The sequence below is a fragment of the Macaca nemestrina genome, chromosome 8 (assembly GCF_043159975.1).
Source record: "Macaca nemestrina isolate mMacNem1 chromosome 8, mMacNem.hap1, whole genome shotgun sequence".
Lineage (NCBI taxonomy): Eukaryota > Metazoa > Chordata > Mammalia > Primates > Cercopithecidae > Macaca > Macaca nemestrina.
The window spans coordinates 455,488-470,873 of NC_092132.1; the positions used below are offsets into that span (position 1 = coordinate 455,488).

At 44.4% G+C, this 15,386-nt stretch overlaps 1 protein-coding gene and 1 long non-coding RNA gene across 4 annotated transcripts in view; one reads left to right on the forward strand and one right to left on the reverse strand.

Annotated features, from left to right (window-relative positions):
- The first annotated feature begins 310 nt into the window (after window positions 1-310).
- LOC105464233 (zinc finger protein 251) overlaps window positions 311-15,386 on the forward strand; it is a 36,471-nt gene continuing 21,395 nt past the window's right edge. The window contains exons 1-4 of one of the 3 annotated variants that reach the window (XM_011711921.3): window positions 311-509; window positions 1,102-1,209; window positions 1,583-1,712; window positions 2,133-2,246. In XM_011711921.3, coding sequence (XP_011710223.2) covers window positions 1,177-1,209; window positions 1,583-1,712; window positions 2,133-2,246 — 277 coding nt within the window. In that variant the 5' untranslated portion in view covers window positions 311-509; window positions 1,102-1,176. Of the gene's footprint in view, window positions 510-557; window positions 1,210-1,582; window positions 1,713-2,132; window positions 2,247-15,386 lie in introns of those variants that run through there. The other 2 variants (XM_011711922.3, XM_011711920.3) reach the window with 2 other exon arrangements.
- The window catches only part of LOC105464235 (uncharacterized), a 37,171-nt gene continuing 28,047 nt past the window's right edge, over window positions 6,263-15,386 (reverse strand). The window contains exon 4 of the long non-coding RNA XR_976720.3: window positions 6,263-6,341. This is a non-coding gene — a long non-coding RNA (uncharacterized lncRNA). The remainder of the gene's footprint in view (window positions 6,342-15,386) is intronic.

Sequence of the window (15,386 nt, forward strand, 5' to 3'; positions counted from 1 at the left end):
CGACTCTCTGGTGGTTATGGTGAATCGGGACACATGATGTGTGGTGACCCACGGAGGAACCGGGAGCGCAGCAGGGTTACGGTTCGGGAGGGGGTTTAGGGTTGGCCCGAGGCGGGCGCGGCCCGGACGAGCAGCGTCACAGCCCCAGACCCTCCGCTCAGCTGCCGCGGGCTCTCGCCCGCCGACCATAGACGGCGCGGGCCTCCCGTCATCCCAGAGCGGCCCGGGAAGAATCCGGGCGGGACCGCAGCTGGTTTCCGGTTCCCGGCGCTCTCCTAGGCGCACTGAGGCCCCGCACGGGGCGGGGAAGTCTGCGTGTGCGCAGCTCGGCCGGGCCCGCCCTCGTCCTCCCGGGCCCGCCCTCGTCCTCCCGGGCCCGCCCTCGTCCTCCCGGGCCCGCCCCCTCCCCGGCTCAGGACCGGGTGCTGTGGGCGGGTCCACTCCGGGTTCGGTGCGGCTGCGCAGCTCCTCGGCGCTTCCTCGGTGGCTGCCCCGGGCCAAGCGAACAGGTGGGGCAGTGTTGGACCAGGAAGGAACGCCAAGCGGGCGGGCAGGCGGGGAGGGCGCGGGGAGGCGGCGGCCAGTCCAGGAGGGGCCTGTTCTGGGTGCCGCGGGAGCCACTGACCGGCTGCAGAGGCCGGGAGGAGGCGACCGCGGCGCGGCCCTAGGAGGCCGGGCTGAGGACCACAGCTGGCTTCCGGCCTCTCCCCGGAGCCTGGGGCCTTCGGCAGCACCCCCGTGGCCTCCCTCTCACGTCCTCAACCCTGGTGAGGCGGCACCCTCCCGTGGCTCTTTGCCCCAGGTTGGCCCAGGCAGGTAGAACAGCCCTGCACCCCATTTCCAGGGCCTTCAGCAGGTCTGGACACGGGAACTGCCAGCTTTTCACCCCTTAGCCGGGAGTCCCTGGATCCCCCCCGGGCTCTGGCTCCGGCCGTTCTGGGATTTCAGGAGTCTCTGAGCAGTAGGGCACATCGGCCTATGCTGCATAGTGACCTGCTTCCCACGACCCAGGAGGCCACACCAGCAGTCAGCTTCTGCCTCCTGGCCATCCTTCCACACCCCTGGTTGAATGGGGCTGAGCCTGAGTTCTCCCCACTGAAGGTAAGTTGGGGGAGACTTCAGGCCAGGGCAGTCTCCTGTCTTCTCTTGGAAACCACAGCAGCCCATGCGCACAGAATGTCAGCCACAGTCCAGCTTCCAGGGCACCAGGTGAGTTAACCCTCCTTCCTGCCCACCTTTTCATCTTCATCCCCTTCCCAGTCAGAAGCTGCTGTTCTCTGGAGCCGTGAGCCCGGCAACTGGTAAGGCCAGCCAGGGGCTCATAGCAACCGTGAGGAAAGGGTTCTGAGATGTAGACTCCCCCTCCCACAGGGAGAGGGGCTCTGGCTCAGCTGGGTCCCCGTGTGGCTGAAGTTGGCTGGTCCTCAGCGCTCTGAGCTGCCCCATCAGGGACCTGCTGATACACAGTTCATACTGACCACTGCAGGGCTCTGGGTAGTGGGGCTCCACCAGGTCAGAGTCCTTTTAGTGCAGGCTGCTGCCCAGTGGGCATGGCCCGGGCAGCGGCGATGTGTTGTTGCAGGAGATGCCGCTGACGTTCCAGGATGTGGCCGTGTACTTCTCTCAGGCGGAGGGGCAGCAGCTGGGCCCCCAGCAGCGGGCGCTGTACAGAGATGTGATGCTGGAGAACTATGGGAACGTGGCCTCTCTGGGTGAGGCTCTCTGCACTTGGCCCGGTTCGCACTGGGGACCTCTAAGGAGCTTGGGAGGCTGCTTTGGCTCTTTGGATCCCAAAGAAGAGGGTCCTGCCCCTTGTCCCAAGTCTCAGTCTGATCTCTACAGAAGGAACATTTCCCATGGGAAAAGCCTGCCTTGCTCCTCAGTTCTAGGGACTTCCCTCCCTGTTGCCAGTGGCCCCACTGGTGTCCCTCCAGTGGCAGGAGAGCTAATGAGTGGATTCTCCTTCAGTACTTAGTCTCAGCCCACGGGCTCCCCTGACCAACATACATGCAGGCGTACACATGTGCACACAGGGCACATCTCTCCCCACCTGGCCTGGAAGACCCAGTGGGCAGTGTCCTGCCCCAGCTCCCCAGGCCATGCCAACTCACCAGTGTCCTCATCCTCAACAGGATTCCCTGTCCCTAAACCGGAGTTGATCTCCCAGCTGGAGCAGGGGAAGGAACTTTGGGTCCTGAATCTTCTGGGAGCTGAGGAACCAGAGATCTTGAAAAGCTGCCAGAAAGGTGAGAATTGATGGGATGCTAATCCTGGGAACAGCCTCCCAATCCTGCCTTAGGAGGCTCCAAGTGTGGGACAGCTGGGGCATGGTGTTCATGTTAATGGCCTCCTCCAGGGGCAGTCTCACAGATACAGCCCCCTCGACAAATGTGAGCATGTGCACATGCTTTAGAAGTTTTATCTTGCTGGTCTGTTTCTTTGCTTTAAAAAATACATATATTTTTTCTGATCATATTTTTGTTTTGGTGATTACCTTGATAACAACTTCGTTCTCTTCTTTATATAATATACTTACTTACTTTTGACAATAGATATTGGTTCCCTACCATGTCCTTTTGATTCTTCACCCCATTCTCTCCTTCATTTGCCAATTTTAGTCAGTAGTAGTTTTTTTTTTTTTTTTTTTTTTTTTGGAGACAGAGTCTCACTCTGTCACCAGGCTGGAGTGCAGTGGCACAATCTCAGCTCACTGCAAGCTCCGCCTCGCTGGTTCAAGGGATTCTCCTGCCTCAGCTTCCCGAGTAGCTGGGACTACAGGCACCCGCAACTATGCCCAGCTAATTTTTGTATTTTTAGTAGAGATGGGGTTTCACCATGTTGGCCAGGATGGTCTGGATCTCTTGACCTCGTGATCCACCTGCCTTGGCCTCCCAAAGTGTTGGGATTACAGGCATGAGCCACCATACCCAACCAGTCAGTAGTAGTCTTTTTTTTGTTTTTGAGAAAGAGTCTTACCCTTAATTACCCAAGCTGGAGTGCTGTGGTACAATCTTGGCTCACTGCAACCTCCACCTACCAGGCTCAGGCAATCCTCCCACCTCAGCTTTCCAAGTAGCTAGGACTACAGGCACATGTCACCATACCTGGCTAGTTTTTTTTTTTTTTTTTTTTTTGTAGAGACAGGGCTTCACCATGTTGCCCAAGCTAGTCTTAAACTCCTGAGATCAAATGATCCATGTCAACCTCCAAGAGTGCTGAGATTACAGGCGTGAGCCACTGCACCTGACCAGTAGTAGTCTTTTTTTAATGTTTACCTTTGTTCTATTGGGTATACATCTACTACTTGATATGTCAGCTCTAAGTATTATCTTTGACTCCCAGTTACTGAGACAGTCAACAAGCTTGTTCTACTTTTCTCCCTTTTCCTCCTCATTCCTTTCCCAGTTTTTGTTGGTTATATTGTTTCTATAATGTATATATTGTAGAAACAATTCAGAACATATAACACTTTACCACTCATATCCGCAGCTTTGTTACTGTCTTTTATCTGCAGTTAAGTATGTTATTAATAATTGTTTACCTCTGGTCCTTTTACCAAAAATTTCCCCGTCTCTTGGTTGGCTGGAGCTTGTCTTCTAGTTTGTTCAGAAAGGCTCGTGAAAAATACACCCCATATTTGTGCACATTCAAAATTGGTTGAATAAAGCCTTTGGTTTCTACATGTAAGAGCTAAGTCTATTGTAAAGTTATATCGTTTTCTCAAAGTGCAGCTTTAGGTGCATCTCACAAAATTTTAATATGTTTTTCATTAACATTATAGTTCAAAACATCTAGTTTTTCTTGTGATTTCTTCTTTGACCCAATGATTATTTGGACACGCATTAATTTCCAAATAGTTGGTGTTTTCCTAGTTATCTTATTGTTATTGTCATTTAATTCCATTGTGGTCAGAGAACATACTCTGTATTATTTCATTCCTTTCATATTTGTTGCTTCCTGTTTTATGACCCCAAATGTGGTTTCTCCTGATACAAATACCATGTGCACTGAAAAAGAACGTGTATTCTGACATTTTGGGGTTAGATAAATATCAGTTAAGTCAAGATGGTTGATGGTATTGTTTGTGTCTTCTGTATCCTTGCTGATTTTTTTGTTTGTTTGTTTAGTTATTCTTTCAGTTGCTGAGAGGGGGGTGTTAAAATACAGAAGTATGATTGTGGAATTGTCTTTTCTTCCCTTTAATTTTTGTAGTGTTGGCTTCATGTATCTTGAAGCTGTATTATAAGGCTCATTTGCACTTATGACTATCATTATGAGAGATAAGAGAATTCCTGTTTGTCTCTGGTAATACATTTTGTTTTGAAATATATTTTATCTAATATTAATGTAGCAACTCCTTCCTTCTTATACTTACTGTTAGCATAGTATATCTTTTTTCATCCTTTTAATTTCAACCTGTGTCTTTACACTTAGAGTGAATCTCTTGCAGATGTCATACAATTGGGTCTTGTTTCTTCATCCTAACAATCTTTGTCTTTTAATTGTAGTGTGTAGTCTGTTAATGTTTAATGTAATTTTTGATACGATTCAGGAATGCACTCGTGCATGATATTTTTTATTTACACTTACCTCTTCTGTTTTTTAAATTCCTTTTTCCTGCCTTTATTTGGGTTATTTGAATACTTTTTAGAACTCCATTTAAATTTTATTATTTGCTTTTTACGTAATATTTTTGCATTATTTTTTACAGTGATTTTCCTAAGGTTTACAGTATACATAAGTTTCCACAGTTTACTTACAGTTCATTTATGTACTACTTCACATAAATCCAGAAATCTTGTAACCATCCTTCCCATCCTTTTCGTTATAGTTGTTATGCGTAATACATCTACATACATTTTAAACTCAGAAAGACAATGTTATAATTTCGGTTTTAAACAGTTATATAGTTTATAAAAAATTAAAAGGAAAAAGGCCAAAAAAATAGTATTTTAGCTTTTCTGGCATGTAAGGAGCTTAGAATTCATCACTGTGTCCTAACAAGTAAAAAGCTGAACAAACTGAAAAATCAACAAATCTTAGCTCTATCAGAGAGGTGTGAGGTCAGAGGACAAGTCACTGCTCTCAAAACTGGAAAGGTATGGCCGGGTGTAGTGGCTCACACCTGTAATCCCGGCACTTTGGGAGGCTGAGGCAGGTGGATCAATTGAGGACATGAGTTCAAGACCAACCTGGCCAACATGGTGAAACCCCATCTCTATTAAAAACACAAAATTAGCTGGGCGTGGTGGTGGGTGCCTGTAATCCCAGCTGCTCGGGAGGCCGAGGCAGGAGAATCGCTGAAACTCAGGAGATGAAGGTTGCAGTGAGCCGAGATTGCACCACTGTACTCCAGCCTGAGTGACAGAGCGAGACTCTGTCAAAAAAAAAAAAAAAAAAAAAAATTGGAGAGATAAACAGGCAGATACAAAGAATCACAACCACAACTTGTGAGCAATAATCTCCCAGGGAACCAGTGGCCAGATGGGTAAGCCTAAAATGTAATTGGCAAATTGCTAGAGGCTCAGTGTGGACAACTCTGAAAAAAAACTCCAGGGAGACCCAGTCATGGGAGGACCCCATGCTTTTGTGAGTTTTACCTCCAGGGGCTCTATTAGGTACTGACAGTGAATATCAGAGAAAAATCTCCTTGTGCTTCTGGCAGGAGGAAGTGAAAAGGAACTACTTTGGAATATACCATTCTGTTATTAACAAGACCTGCCCTCAGGAGAAACAATTTTACCAGGGACTAACCTGCTGGTGTTTTTATCAGAACTTAACCTATCTGGGTGAAAGGAAATACCTAACACTGGCTACTTCTAGATATTCTGTCCCACCTGATGGTGGGTGGGGGAAACTGAAAAGCACTTGGGAAGTTCATAGTCCAGGGACACAAGCTCGGCAAGACTGAGCCCTACTCATAGTGTCATAGAACGCTTTCCCACCCCAACACCTGAAAACATGGTGAAAACCCTATTTACTGCAATTCCTTTTACCCACTATATCATGTCTACCTATCAACAGAAAATTACAAAGCATACTAAAAGGCAGAAAATACAGTCTGAAGAGACTGAACAAGCATTAGAACCAGAGTCAGTCGTGGCAGGAGTGTTGGAGTAATCAGACCAGGAATTTTTTTAAAACTATGATTAACATGCTAAGGGCTTTAATGGAAAAAGTAGACAGTATACAAAAACAGATTGATAATGTAAGCAGAGAGATTAAAATTTTAAGAAGCTGGATGTGGTGGCACATACCTGTATTTGCAACTCATAGTGTAGCAGGATTGCTTGAGCCCAGGAGTTCAAGGCCAGCCTCGGCAGCATAGCGAGATTGTCTGTCTTAAAAAACAAAAAAGAAAATAAAAGAAAATTTAAAGAATTTTTTAAATGCTAGAGAGCAAAAACACCGTAACAGAAAGGAAGAGTGCTTTCGATGGACTCAGTAGTAGATGGGACAGGGCTTCCAAGAGATTGTTATTTGAAAGTGGACTTGGATTAGCTCTAAATGCAGATTGCAAACCAATTTAAAAAGTTAAAAAAGAAGTATAGTTGATATGCTAAAAAAGGATACAAAATGGAATTACATATAATAGAATGCTCAGGTAAACCCACAAAAAGTAGAAAAAGCATGGAAAACAGAAATAGGAATGAAGAACAAGGGCAAAAAGTAGAAAATGGTAACAGATGTGGTAGATGTTAATTCAGCAACATCAGTAATCACCTTTTTAAATTTTTTTTTTAATTTTTTTGAGACAGGGTCTCACTGTCCCCCAGGGTGGAGTGCAGTGGCACAGTCCCAGTCTGTTGAAAGCTTTGACCTCCCAGGCTCAAGTGATCCTCCCACCACAGCCTCCCGGGTAGCTGGGACTACAGGCATGTACTACCACACCTGGCTAAGTTTTGTGTTTTGTAGAGACAGGGTTTCACCATATTGCCCAGGCTGGTCTTGACCTCCTGGTCTCAAGAGATCCACCCACCTTGGCCTCCCAAAGTGCTGGGATTACAGGCATGAGCCATCGTACTCAGCCAATAATCCCCTTTTTAAAAAGTTATTTGTTTTTTTAGAGATGGGGTCTTACTCTGTTGCTCAGACTAGAATGCAGTAGCTTGATCATGACTCACGGCAGCCTTGACCCCCTGGGCTCAAGCAATCCTCCCACATCAGCCTCCCGGGCAGCTGGGACTACAGGTACATGTCACCACATCCATCTCTTTTTTTATTTTTGTAGAGATCAGGTCTCACTGTTTTGCCCAGGTTGGTCTCAAACTCTTGAGCCTCAAGCAATCCTCCTGCCTTGGCCTCCTAAAGCACTGGTATTACAGGCCACAGTGCCTGGCCCCAACTGTGTTTTCTATAAGGAACCAACTTTGGCCAGGAGTGATGGCTCACACCTGTAATTCCAGCACTTTGGGAGGCTGAGGTGGGAGGATCCCTTGAGCCTGGGAGTTTGAGACCAGCCTAAACAACATAGTGATAACTCATCTCATTGAAAAGTTAAAAAACTTAGCTTGGTGTGATGTTGTGCACCTGTAAGTCTCAGCTACTCAAGAGGCTGATGTGGTAGGATTGCTTGAGCCCTGGAGGTTGAGGTTGCAGTGAGCTGTGATTGCACCACTGCATTCCAGCCTGGACAACAGAGCAAGACCCCATTGCAAAGAAAAAAGAAACCTGCTGTCTCATGACAAGATCTTGCCATGAACAAAAAATAAAAGAAGCTCACTTTAAACATAAAAACACATATATATTAAAAGTAAAGGGATGGAGAAAGACAGTAATCCAAAGTAAGCGGAAATATCTTACTACTTTAGACACAGCAGACTTCAGAGAAAGGAAAGTTATTGGGGTAAAGAAGGGCATTACATGATGATAAAGGGGTTGATTCGTCAGGAAAACGTAACAGTTCTTAAGGTGTATGTGCCTAACTACAGCATCAAAATATGTGAGGTTGGCCAGGCATGGTGGCTAATACCTGTAATCCCAGCACTAGGAGGCTAAGGTGGGCAGATCACTTGAGGTCAGGAGTTCAAGACTAGCCTGCCCAACATGATGAAACCCCATCTCTACTAAAAACACAAAAATGAGCCAGGCATGGTGGAGTGCGCCTGTAATCCCAGCTACTTGAGAGGCTAAGGCAGGAGAGTCACTTGAATCTGGGAAGTGGAGGTTGCAGTGAGCCAAGATTGCACCATTGCACTGCAGCCTGGGCAACAGAGTGAGACTCCATCTCAAAAAAAAAAAAAAAAAAAGTGAGGTTGCCAAGTGTGGTAGTCATGCCTGTAATCCCAGCACTTTGGGAGGCCAAGATGGGCAGATCACTTGAGCCTGGGAGGTTGAAGCTGCAGTGAACTATAATCACATCACTGCACTCCAGGCGGGGCAACTGAGTGAGACCCTATCTCTAAAAACAACAAAACCAGCTGGACATGGTGACTCATGCCTATAATCCCAGCACTTTGGGAGGCTGAGGTGGGTGGATCACCTGAGGTCAGGAGTTCAAGACCAGACTGACCAACATGGAGAAACCCCATGTCTACTAAAAATACAAAATTAACCAGGTGTGGTGGCTCATGCCTGTAATCTCAGTTACTCGGGAGGCTGAGGCAGGAGAATTGCTTGAACCCAGGAGGCGGAGGTTGCACTGAGCCAAGATTGCACCATTGCACTTCAGCCTGTGCGACAGAGCGAGACTCTGTCTCAAACAACAGCAACAACAACAACAAAATATGTGATGCAAAAACTGATAGAACTACAAGGGGAAGTAGATGAATCACTGTCTACAGTTGGAGACTCCAGCACCCTCTATCATAAATGGACAGATCCAGCAGGATGTAGTTGAATTTAACAGCACATCACATCAATCAACTGGGAATAATTTACATCTGTAGACTGCTTCATCCAGCAATAGCAGAATGCACATTCCTGCCAAGCTCATATGAAACATTCACTAAGATAGACCACATTCTGGGCCACAAAACCTACTCTAACATAGTTAAAAGAATAGAAAACATACAATGTCTGTTCTCAGACCACAATGACATTAAACTAGAAACCAAAAAGATAGCTAGAAAATCCTAAAGTACTTGGCAAATAAACAACACACTTCCAAATAACACGAGTCAAAGAGATCTCAAGAGAAATTTTAGAATATTTTGAATTAAGTGAAAATGAAAATAAAACTTACCAAAATTTGTGGAATGCTGTGAATGCAGTGCTTAGAGGGAAATGTATAGCATTGATGACTGTATGTATTAGAAAATGGGAAAGATCTAAAATCAATAATGTAAGCTTTCACTCTAGGAAACTAGAAAAAGAAGAGCAAATTAAATCCAAAGTAGACAGAAGAAAAGAAATAAAAATTCAAGCAGAAATCAATGAAATGGAAAACAGGAAATCAATAGAGAAAATCAACAAAACCAGAAGATGATTTGAAAAACAATAAATCAGTAAACCTTTAGCCAGACTTAAGAAAAAGGAGAGGACACAAAATACTAATATCAGAAAGGAAAGAGGGGACATCACTACAGAGATGTCCCACAGACTTTTAAAGGGTAATAAAAAAGATGAACAACTGTGCCCAAATTTCATAAATGAACCAATTCCTTGAAGGACACAATCTCAAACGCGGGAAGAAATAGACAATCTGAATAGGGCTATGTCTATTAAATAAGTCAAATCAACAATAACCTTCCAAAATAGAGTCCACTGGGCTCAGATGGGTTCACTTACGAGTTCTACCAAACATTTAAGGAAGAAATTGGCCGGGCGCCGTGGCTCAAGCCTGTAATCCCAGCACTTTGGGAGGCCGAGACGGGCGGATCACGAGGTCAGGAGATCGAGACCATCCTGGCTAACACGGTGAAACCCCGTCTGTACTAAAAATACAAAAAATTAGCCGGGCGAGGTGGCGGGCGCCTGTAGTCCCAACTACTCGGGAGGCTGAGGCAGGAGAATGGCGTGAACCCGGGAGGCGGAGCTTGCAGTGAGCTGAGATCCGGCCATTGCACTCCAGCCTGGGCGGCAGAGCGAGACTCCGTCTCAAAAAAAAAAAAAAAAAAAAAAAAAGGAAGAAATTATACCAGTTCTCTACAATCTGTTCCAGAAAATAAAAACGGAGGAAATACTTCCTAACTCATTATATGAGGTCAGCATTACCCACCCAAATGCCAAAACCAGACATTACAAGAAAAGGAAACTACAGACAAACGCCTCTTGTGAACATAAATGCAAAAATTCCAACAAAATATTAGCAAATCAAATTCAATAATGTATAAAAAGAATTATATACCATGACCAAGTGGGATTTGTCCCAGGTTAACAAGGCTGGTCCAACATTAGGAAATAAATTAATGTAATGTGATATACCACATCAATAGGCTGAAGAAGGATCACATGGTCATATCAGTAGATGCAGAGAAAGCATTTGACAAAAGCCAGCCTCGATTCATGATTACAAATTCAACAAACTAGGAATACAGAGGAACTTCCTCAAGTTGATAAAGAGCATCTACTGAAAACCTACAGCTAACATCATACTTCATGGTTAAAAAAAAAAACTTAAAGCTTTTCCACTAAGATTAGGAACAAGGCATGGATGTCCCCTCTCACCACTGCTGCATTGCACTAGAAGTCCCAGTTAATGCAGTAAGACAGAAAAGGAAATAAAAGGTATACACATTGGGAAGGAAGAGATAAAACTGTTTACAAATGATCATCTGTGTGGAAAATCGGAATGAGTCAGCAAAAAGACCTCCTACAACTAATAAGTGATTGTAGCAAGGTTGCAGGATACAAAGTTAATATACAAATGTTAATCATTTTCCTTTATACTAGCAATGAAGAAGTGGAATTTGAAATTAAAAACACATTATTTACATTAGCACCACCAAAGATAAAATACTTAGGTGTAAGTCTAACAAAATATGTGCAAAATCTATGAGGAAAAATACAAGACTGATAAGAATATATCAAAGAAGAACTAAATAAATGAGATATTCTATGTTCATGGATAGGAAAACTCAGTATTATCACAATGTCAGTCCTTCTCAGCTTGATTTATGTATTCAACACACTCTCAATCACAACCTCAGGGGCTAGTTGTGGTTTATAACTATAATCCAGCACTTTGGGAGGCCAAGGCAGGAGGATCGCTTGAGCCCAGGTGTTTAAGACCAGCCTAGGTAACAGCGAGACGCCATATCTACAAAAATTTTTTTTTGTTAGCTAGGCCTGGTGGCATGTGCCTATATTCCCAGCTATTTGGGAGGCTGAGGTGGGAGGACTGCTTGAGCCTAGGTGTTTGAGGTTTCAGTAAGTTATGATCATGCCACTGTATTCCAGCCTGGCTGACACAGCAAGACCATGTCTCTAAAAAAAAAAAACCCCAAAAAACTCAGCAGGTTATTTTGTGGATATTAGCAAACTGATTCTGATGTTTATAAGGAGAGGTAAAAGACCCAGAATAGTCAACTCAATATTGTAGGAGAAGAGCAAAGTCGAAAGACCCATGCTACCCAATTTCAGTACTTTGACTGTAAAGCCACAGTGATCAAGACAGTGCGATATTGGTCAAAAAAACAGAAAAAATAGATCAGTGAAACAGAGCAGAGAGCCCAGATATAAACCTGCATAAACATATGCAACTGAGCTTTGACAAGGGAACAAACACACCTCAATGTAGAAAGGATAATCTTTTCAACAAATGATGCTGGAACAACTGAACATCCACATGCCAAAAAAAGAGAATCTAGACACCCTTCGCAAAAAATTAACTTAAAATGTGTCTTATTCTGCTCAGACTCAATACCACAAGCTGGGTGCTTAAAACACTAACTTTCCTCCACTTCCCTTCCCCTCCCCCTCCCCGTCCCCCTCCATATGGAGGCTTTGGTCACCCAGGTCAGAGTGCAGTGGCATGATCTCAGCTCACTGCAACCTCCAGCTCCCGGGTTCAAGTGATTATCCTGCCTGAGCCTCCTGAGTAGCTGGGATTACAGGCACCTGCCACCATGCCCAGCTGGTTTTGTACTTTTAGTAGAGATGGGGTTTTGCTATGTTGGCCGTGCTGGTCTTGAACTCCTGACCTCAGGTGATCTGCCCACCTTGGCTTCCCAAAGTGCTGGGATTACAGACGTGAGCCACCATGCCCAGCCTTATTTTCTTACAGTTCTGGAGGCTACACATCCAAGATCAGTGTGTTAGCATGGTTAGTTTCTGGTGAGGGATCTCTCTTTCTAGGTTACAGATGACTGCCTTCTCACTGTGTCCTCACATGGCAGAGAGAGAAAGGGCAAGTTCTTCTAAGAGCACTAATTCTGCCATGACGACCCTCATGACCTCATCTAACTCAAATGATCTCTCAAATGCCCCATCTCCAAACGTCATCACATTGAGGCTTCAACTTGTGAATTTGGGGTGAGCAGGACACATTTCATTCCATAGAAAAATGGATCATCTAAATATAAACCACAAAACTATGAAACTTCTAGATGATAATATAGGAGAAAAAGAGATGACCTTGGTTTGACAATGAGTTTTTAGGTGCAACACCAAAGGCACAATCCATGGAAGAAATAATTGACAAGCTGTACTTCATTAAAATTACAAAATTCTGCTCTGTAAAAGACAACATCAACTTTGGGATCTCTACTAAAAATACAAAAACCAGCTGGGTGTGGTGGCAGGTGCCTGTAATTCTAGCTACTCCAGAGGCTGAGGCAGGAGAATCGCTGGAAGCTGGGAGGCAGAGGTTGCAGTGAGCCGAGATTGAGCCACTGCACTCCAGCCTGGGCGATAGAGTCAGACTCCATCTCAAAAAAAAAAAAAAAAAGACAATGTCAAGAGAATGAGAAACAGTCCATAGATTGGGAGAAGATATTTGTAAAAGGCACATATAAACTACCATTATCCAAAATATGCAAAAAAACTCAAGAAAACGAACAGCCCAATTTAAAACATGGGTTAAAGGCCTGAATAGACTCCGGATGGAAGGAGATACCCAGATGACAGGTGGGCATTGTGAGATCAGTGTCATATGTCTCTAAGGAATTGCAAATTAAAACAATGAGATTCCACTGCACACCTACTAGAATGGCCAAAATCCACGTCACTGATAACCCCCAGTGCTGGCCAGGATGTGGAACAGGAACTCCCATTCATTGCAGGTGGGGGATCAAAACGGTGGCCACTCTGGAAGACAGTTCGACAGTCTTACAAAACTAAACATACCTTTACCATGTGATCCAGCAATTTTGTCCCTTTGTATTTACCCAAATGAATTGAAAATTTATGTCCACACAAAATCCTGCACACAGATATTTATGGCAGCCTTATTCATAATTTCATAATTACCAAAACTCGTAAGCAACCGAGATGTTCTTCAGTAGATGAGCGGGTAAATAAACCAGTGGCATATGCAGAGAATGGAATCATATTCAGGGATAAAAAGAAATGATTGACCGGACACAGTGCCTCATTCCTGTAATCCCAGTACTTTGGGAGGCCGAGGTGGGCGGGTCACTTGAGGTCAGGAGTTCAAGACTAGCCTGGCCAATATGGTGAAGCCCCACAAAAATTAGCTGGGTTTGGTGGCATGCACCTGTAATCCTAGCTACTAAGGAGGCTGAGGCAGGAGAATCGCTTGAACCCGGGAGGCGGAGGTTGCAGTGAGCTGAGATGGCACCGCTGCACTCCAGCCTGGGCGAAAAGGTGAAACTCAATCTCAATAATAAAATAAATAAAATATAAATAAAAATAAATGAGCCACCAAGCTATGAAAAGACAGAGGAACCTTAAATGCACATTACCAAGTGAAGGCAGTTAGTCTGAAAAGATTATACAGTTGGCCTTTGAACAACATGGGTTTGAATTTCCCAGGTCCACTTATATGTGGATTTTTTTCAACCAAACACATGTGAAACCCACATGTCCAGAGGGCTGACTTCATGTAAGTGGATTCTGAAAGGCCAGCTATGGAACTTGAGTATGCATGGATGTGGGTATACATGGGGGGTCTTGGGCTGAATCCCCTTTGTTTACCAACGGACACCTATACTGCATGATTCCAACTATATGACATTCTGGATGAGGCAAAACTAGAGAGAGCAAAAAGGTCAGCAGTGCCAAGGAGCAGAGAAGCAGGGTGGAGCCAGAGGATTTTCAGGGCAGTGACACTAGTCTATATAGTACTACAGAGGTAGATGCAAAACCCATAGATCACGCAGCTCCGAGAGTGAGCCCTAAACTGAGAGTTTAGATAGTAATGATGTGTCAGTGTGGGTTCATTCATTGTGATGCTGTATCACTGTGTTGCGGGAGGTAAGTAGTGGGGGAGGTGTGTGTGTGGGGGGGGTGTATGTAGGAACTGTGTTTTCTGCTTAATATTGCTGTGAAATGCTCTAAAAATAAAAGTATTTTCAAACAATCTCGTGTTTCCCCAGATTTTCCATCTCTAGTGCTCTTCATCCCTTTCTGACGATCTGAGTTTCTAGCTGGCATCATTTCCCTTCAGCCTAAAGACCTTTGCATTTCTCATGGTGCGAGTCTGCTGCCCCAGTTCTTAGTTTTCTCGTGTATGAAAGTACCTTTATTTTGCTCTTTTTTTTTTTTTTTTCCTTTTCCCATTCAGCACTTTAAAGCTGCTATTTTACTCTTTTCTGGCCTCCTTGGCTTTCGATGAGGAGTCACCACGGGATCCCTGGCTGGTGGTGTGTCTTGGGTCACTCTCCTGCTTTCCAGGCGAGCTGCCTGTCGGTTCGGTTCCCAGCAGGTAGACTCTGATGGGCTGCAGCACTGGCCTCTTGGGTTTTCCTCTGCTAGGTGTTCATACAGCATCTTGATCCTGTAGATTTCTGTCTTTCATCAAATTTGGGTAACTTTTGACCATTATTTCTTCACATTTCTTTCTGTACCATTCCCTCTCTGGTCTCCTTAGATACCAATTATAAGTGACCATTTGAATTATGTAACAGGCTTGTAAGGCTGTTTATTATTTTAAAAATATTTTTATCTGTATTCTTCCGATAATTTCTGTTCATCTCGATTAAAGTTCACTTACTCTCCTTTATTGTGCCCATTCAGCTGTTAGTCCGTCAAGTAATGCTTTATTTCAGAAATTCTGTTTTTCAGTTCCAGGATGACCATTTTATTTTTTATTATTTCTGTGTCTCTGCTGAGACTTTTGACTCCCTGAGATTTTCCTGTTTTGTTTTACTTCACTGAGGATAATTATAATTCCTGTTTTTAAATCCTTGTCTGTTAGTTTCAACGTCTGACTCATTTCAGGGTCAGATGGCTGATTTCCTTTTCTCACAAAAATGTGCTCTATTTTCTTGGTTCTTTATGTGTTTGTTAAATTTGGAGTAGAGACTGTGGATTCTGTACGTATG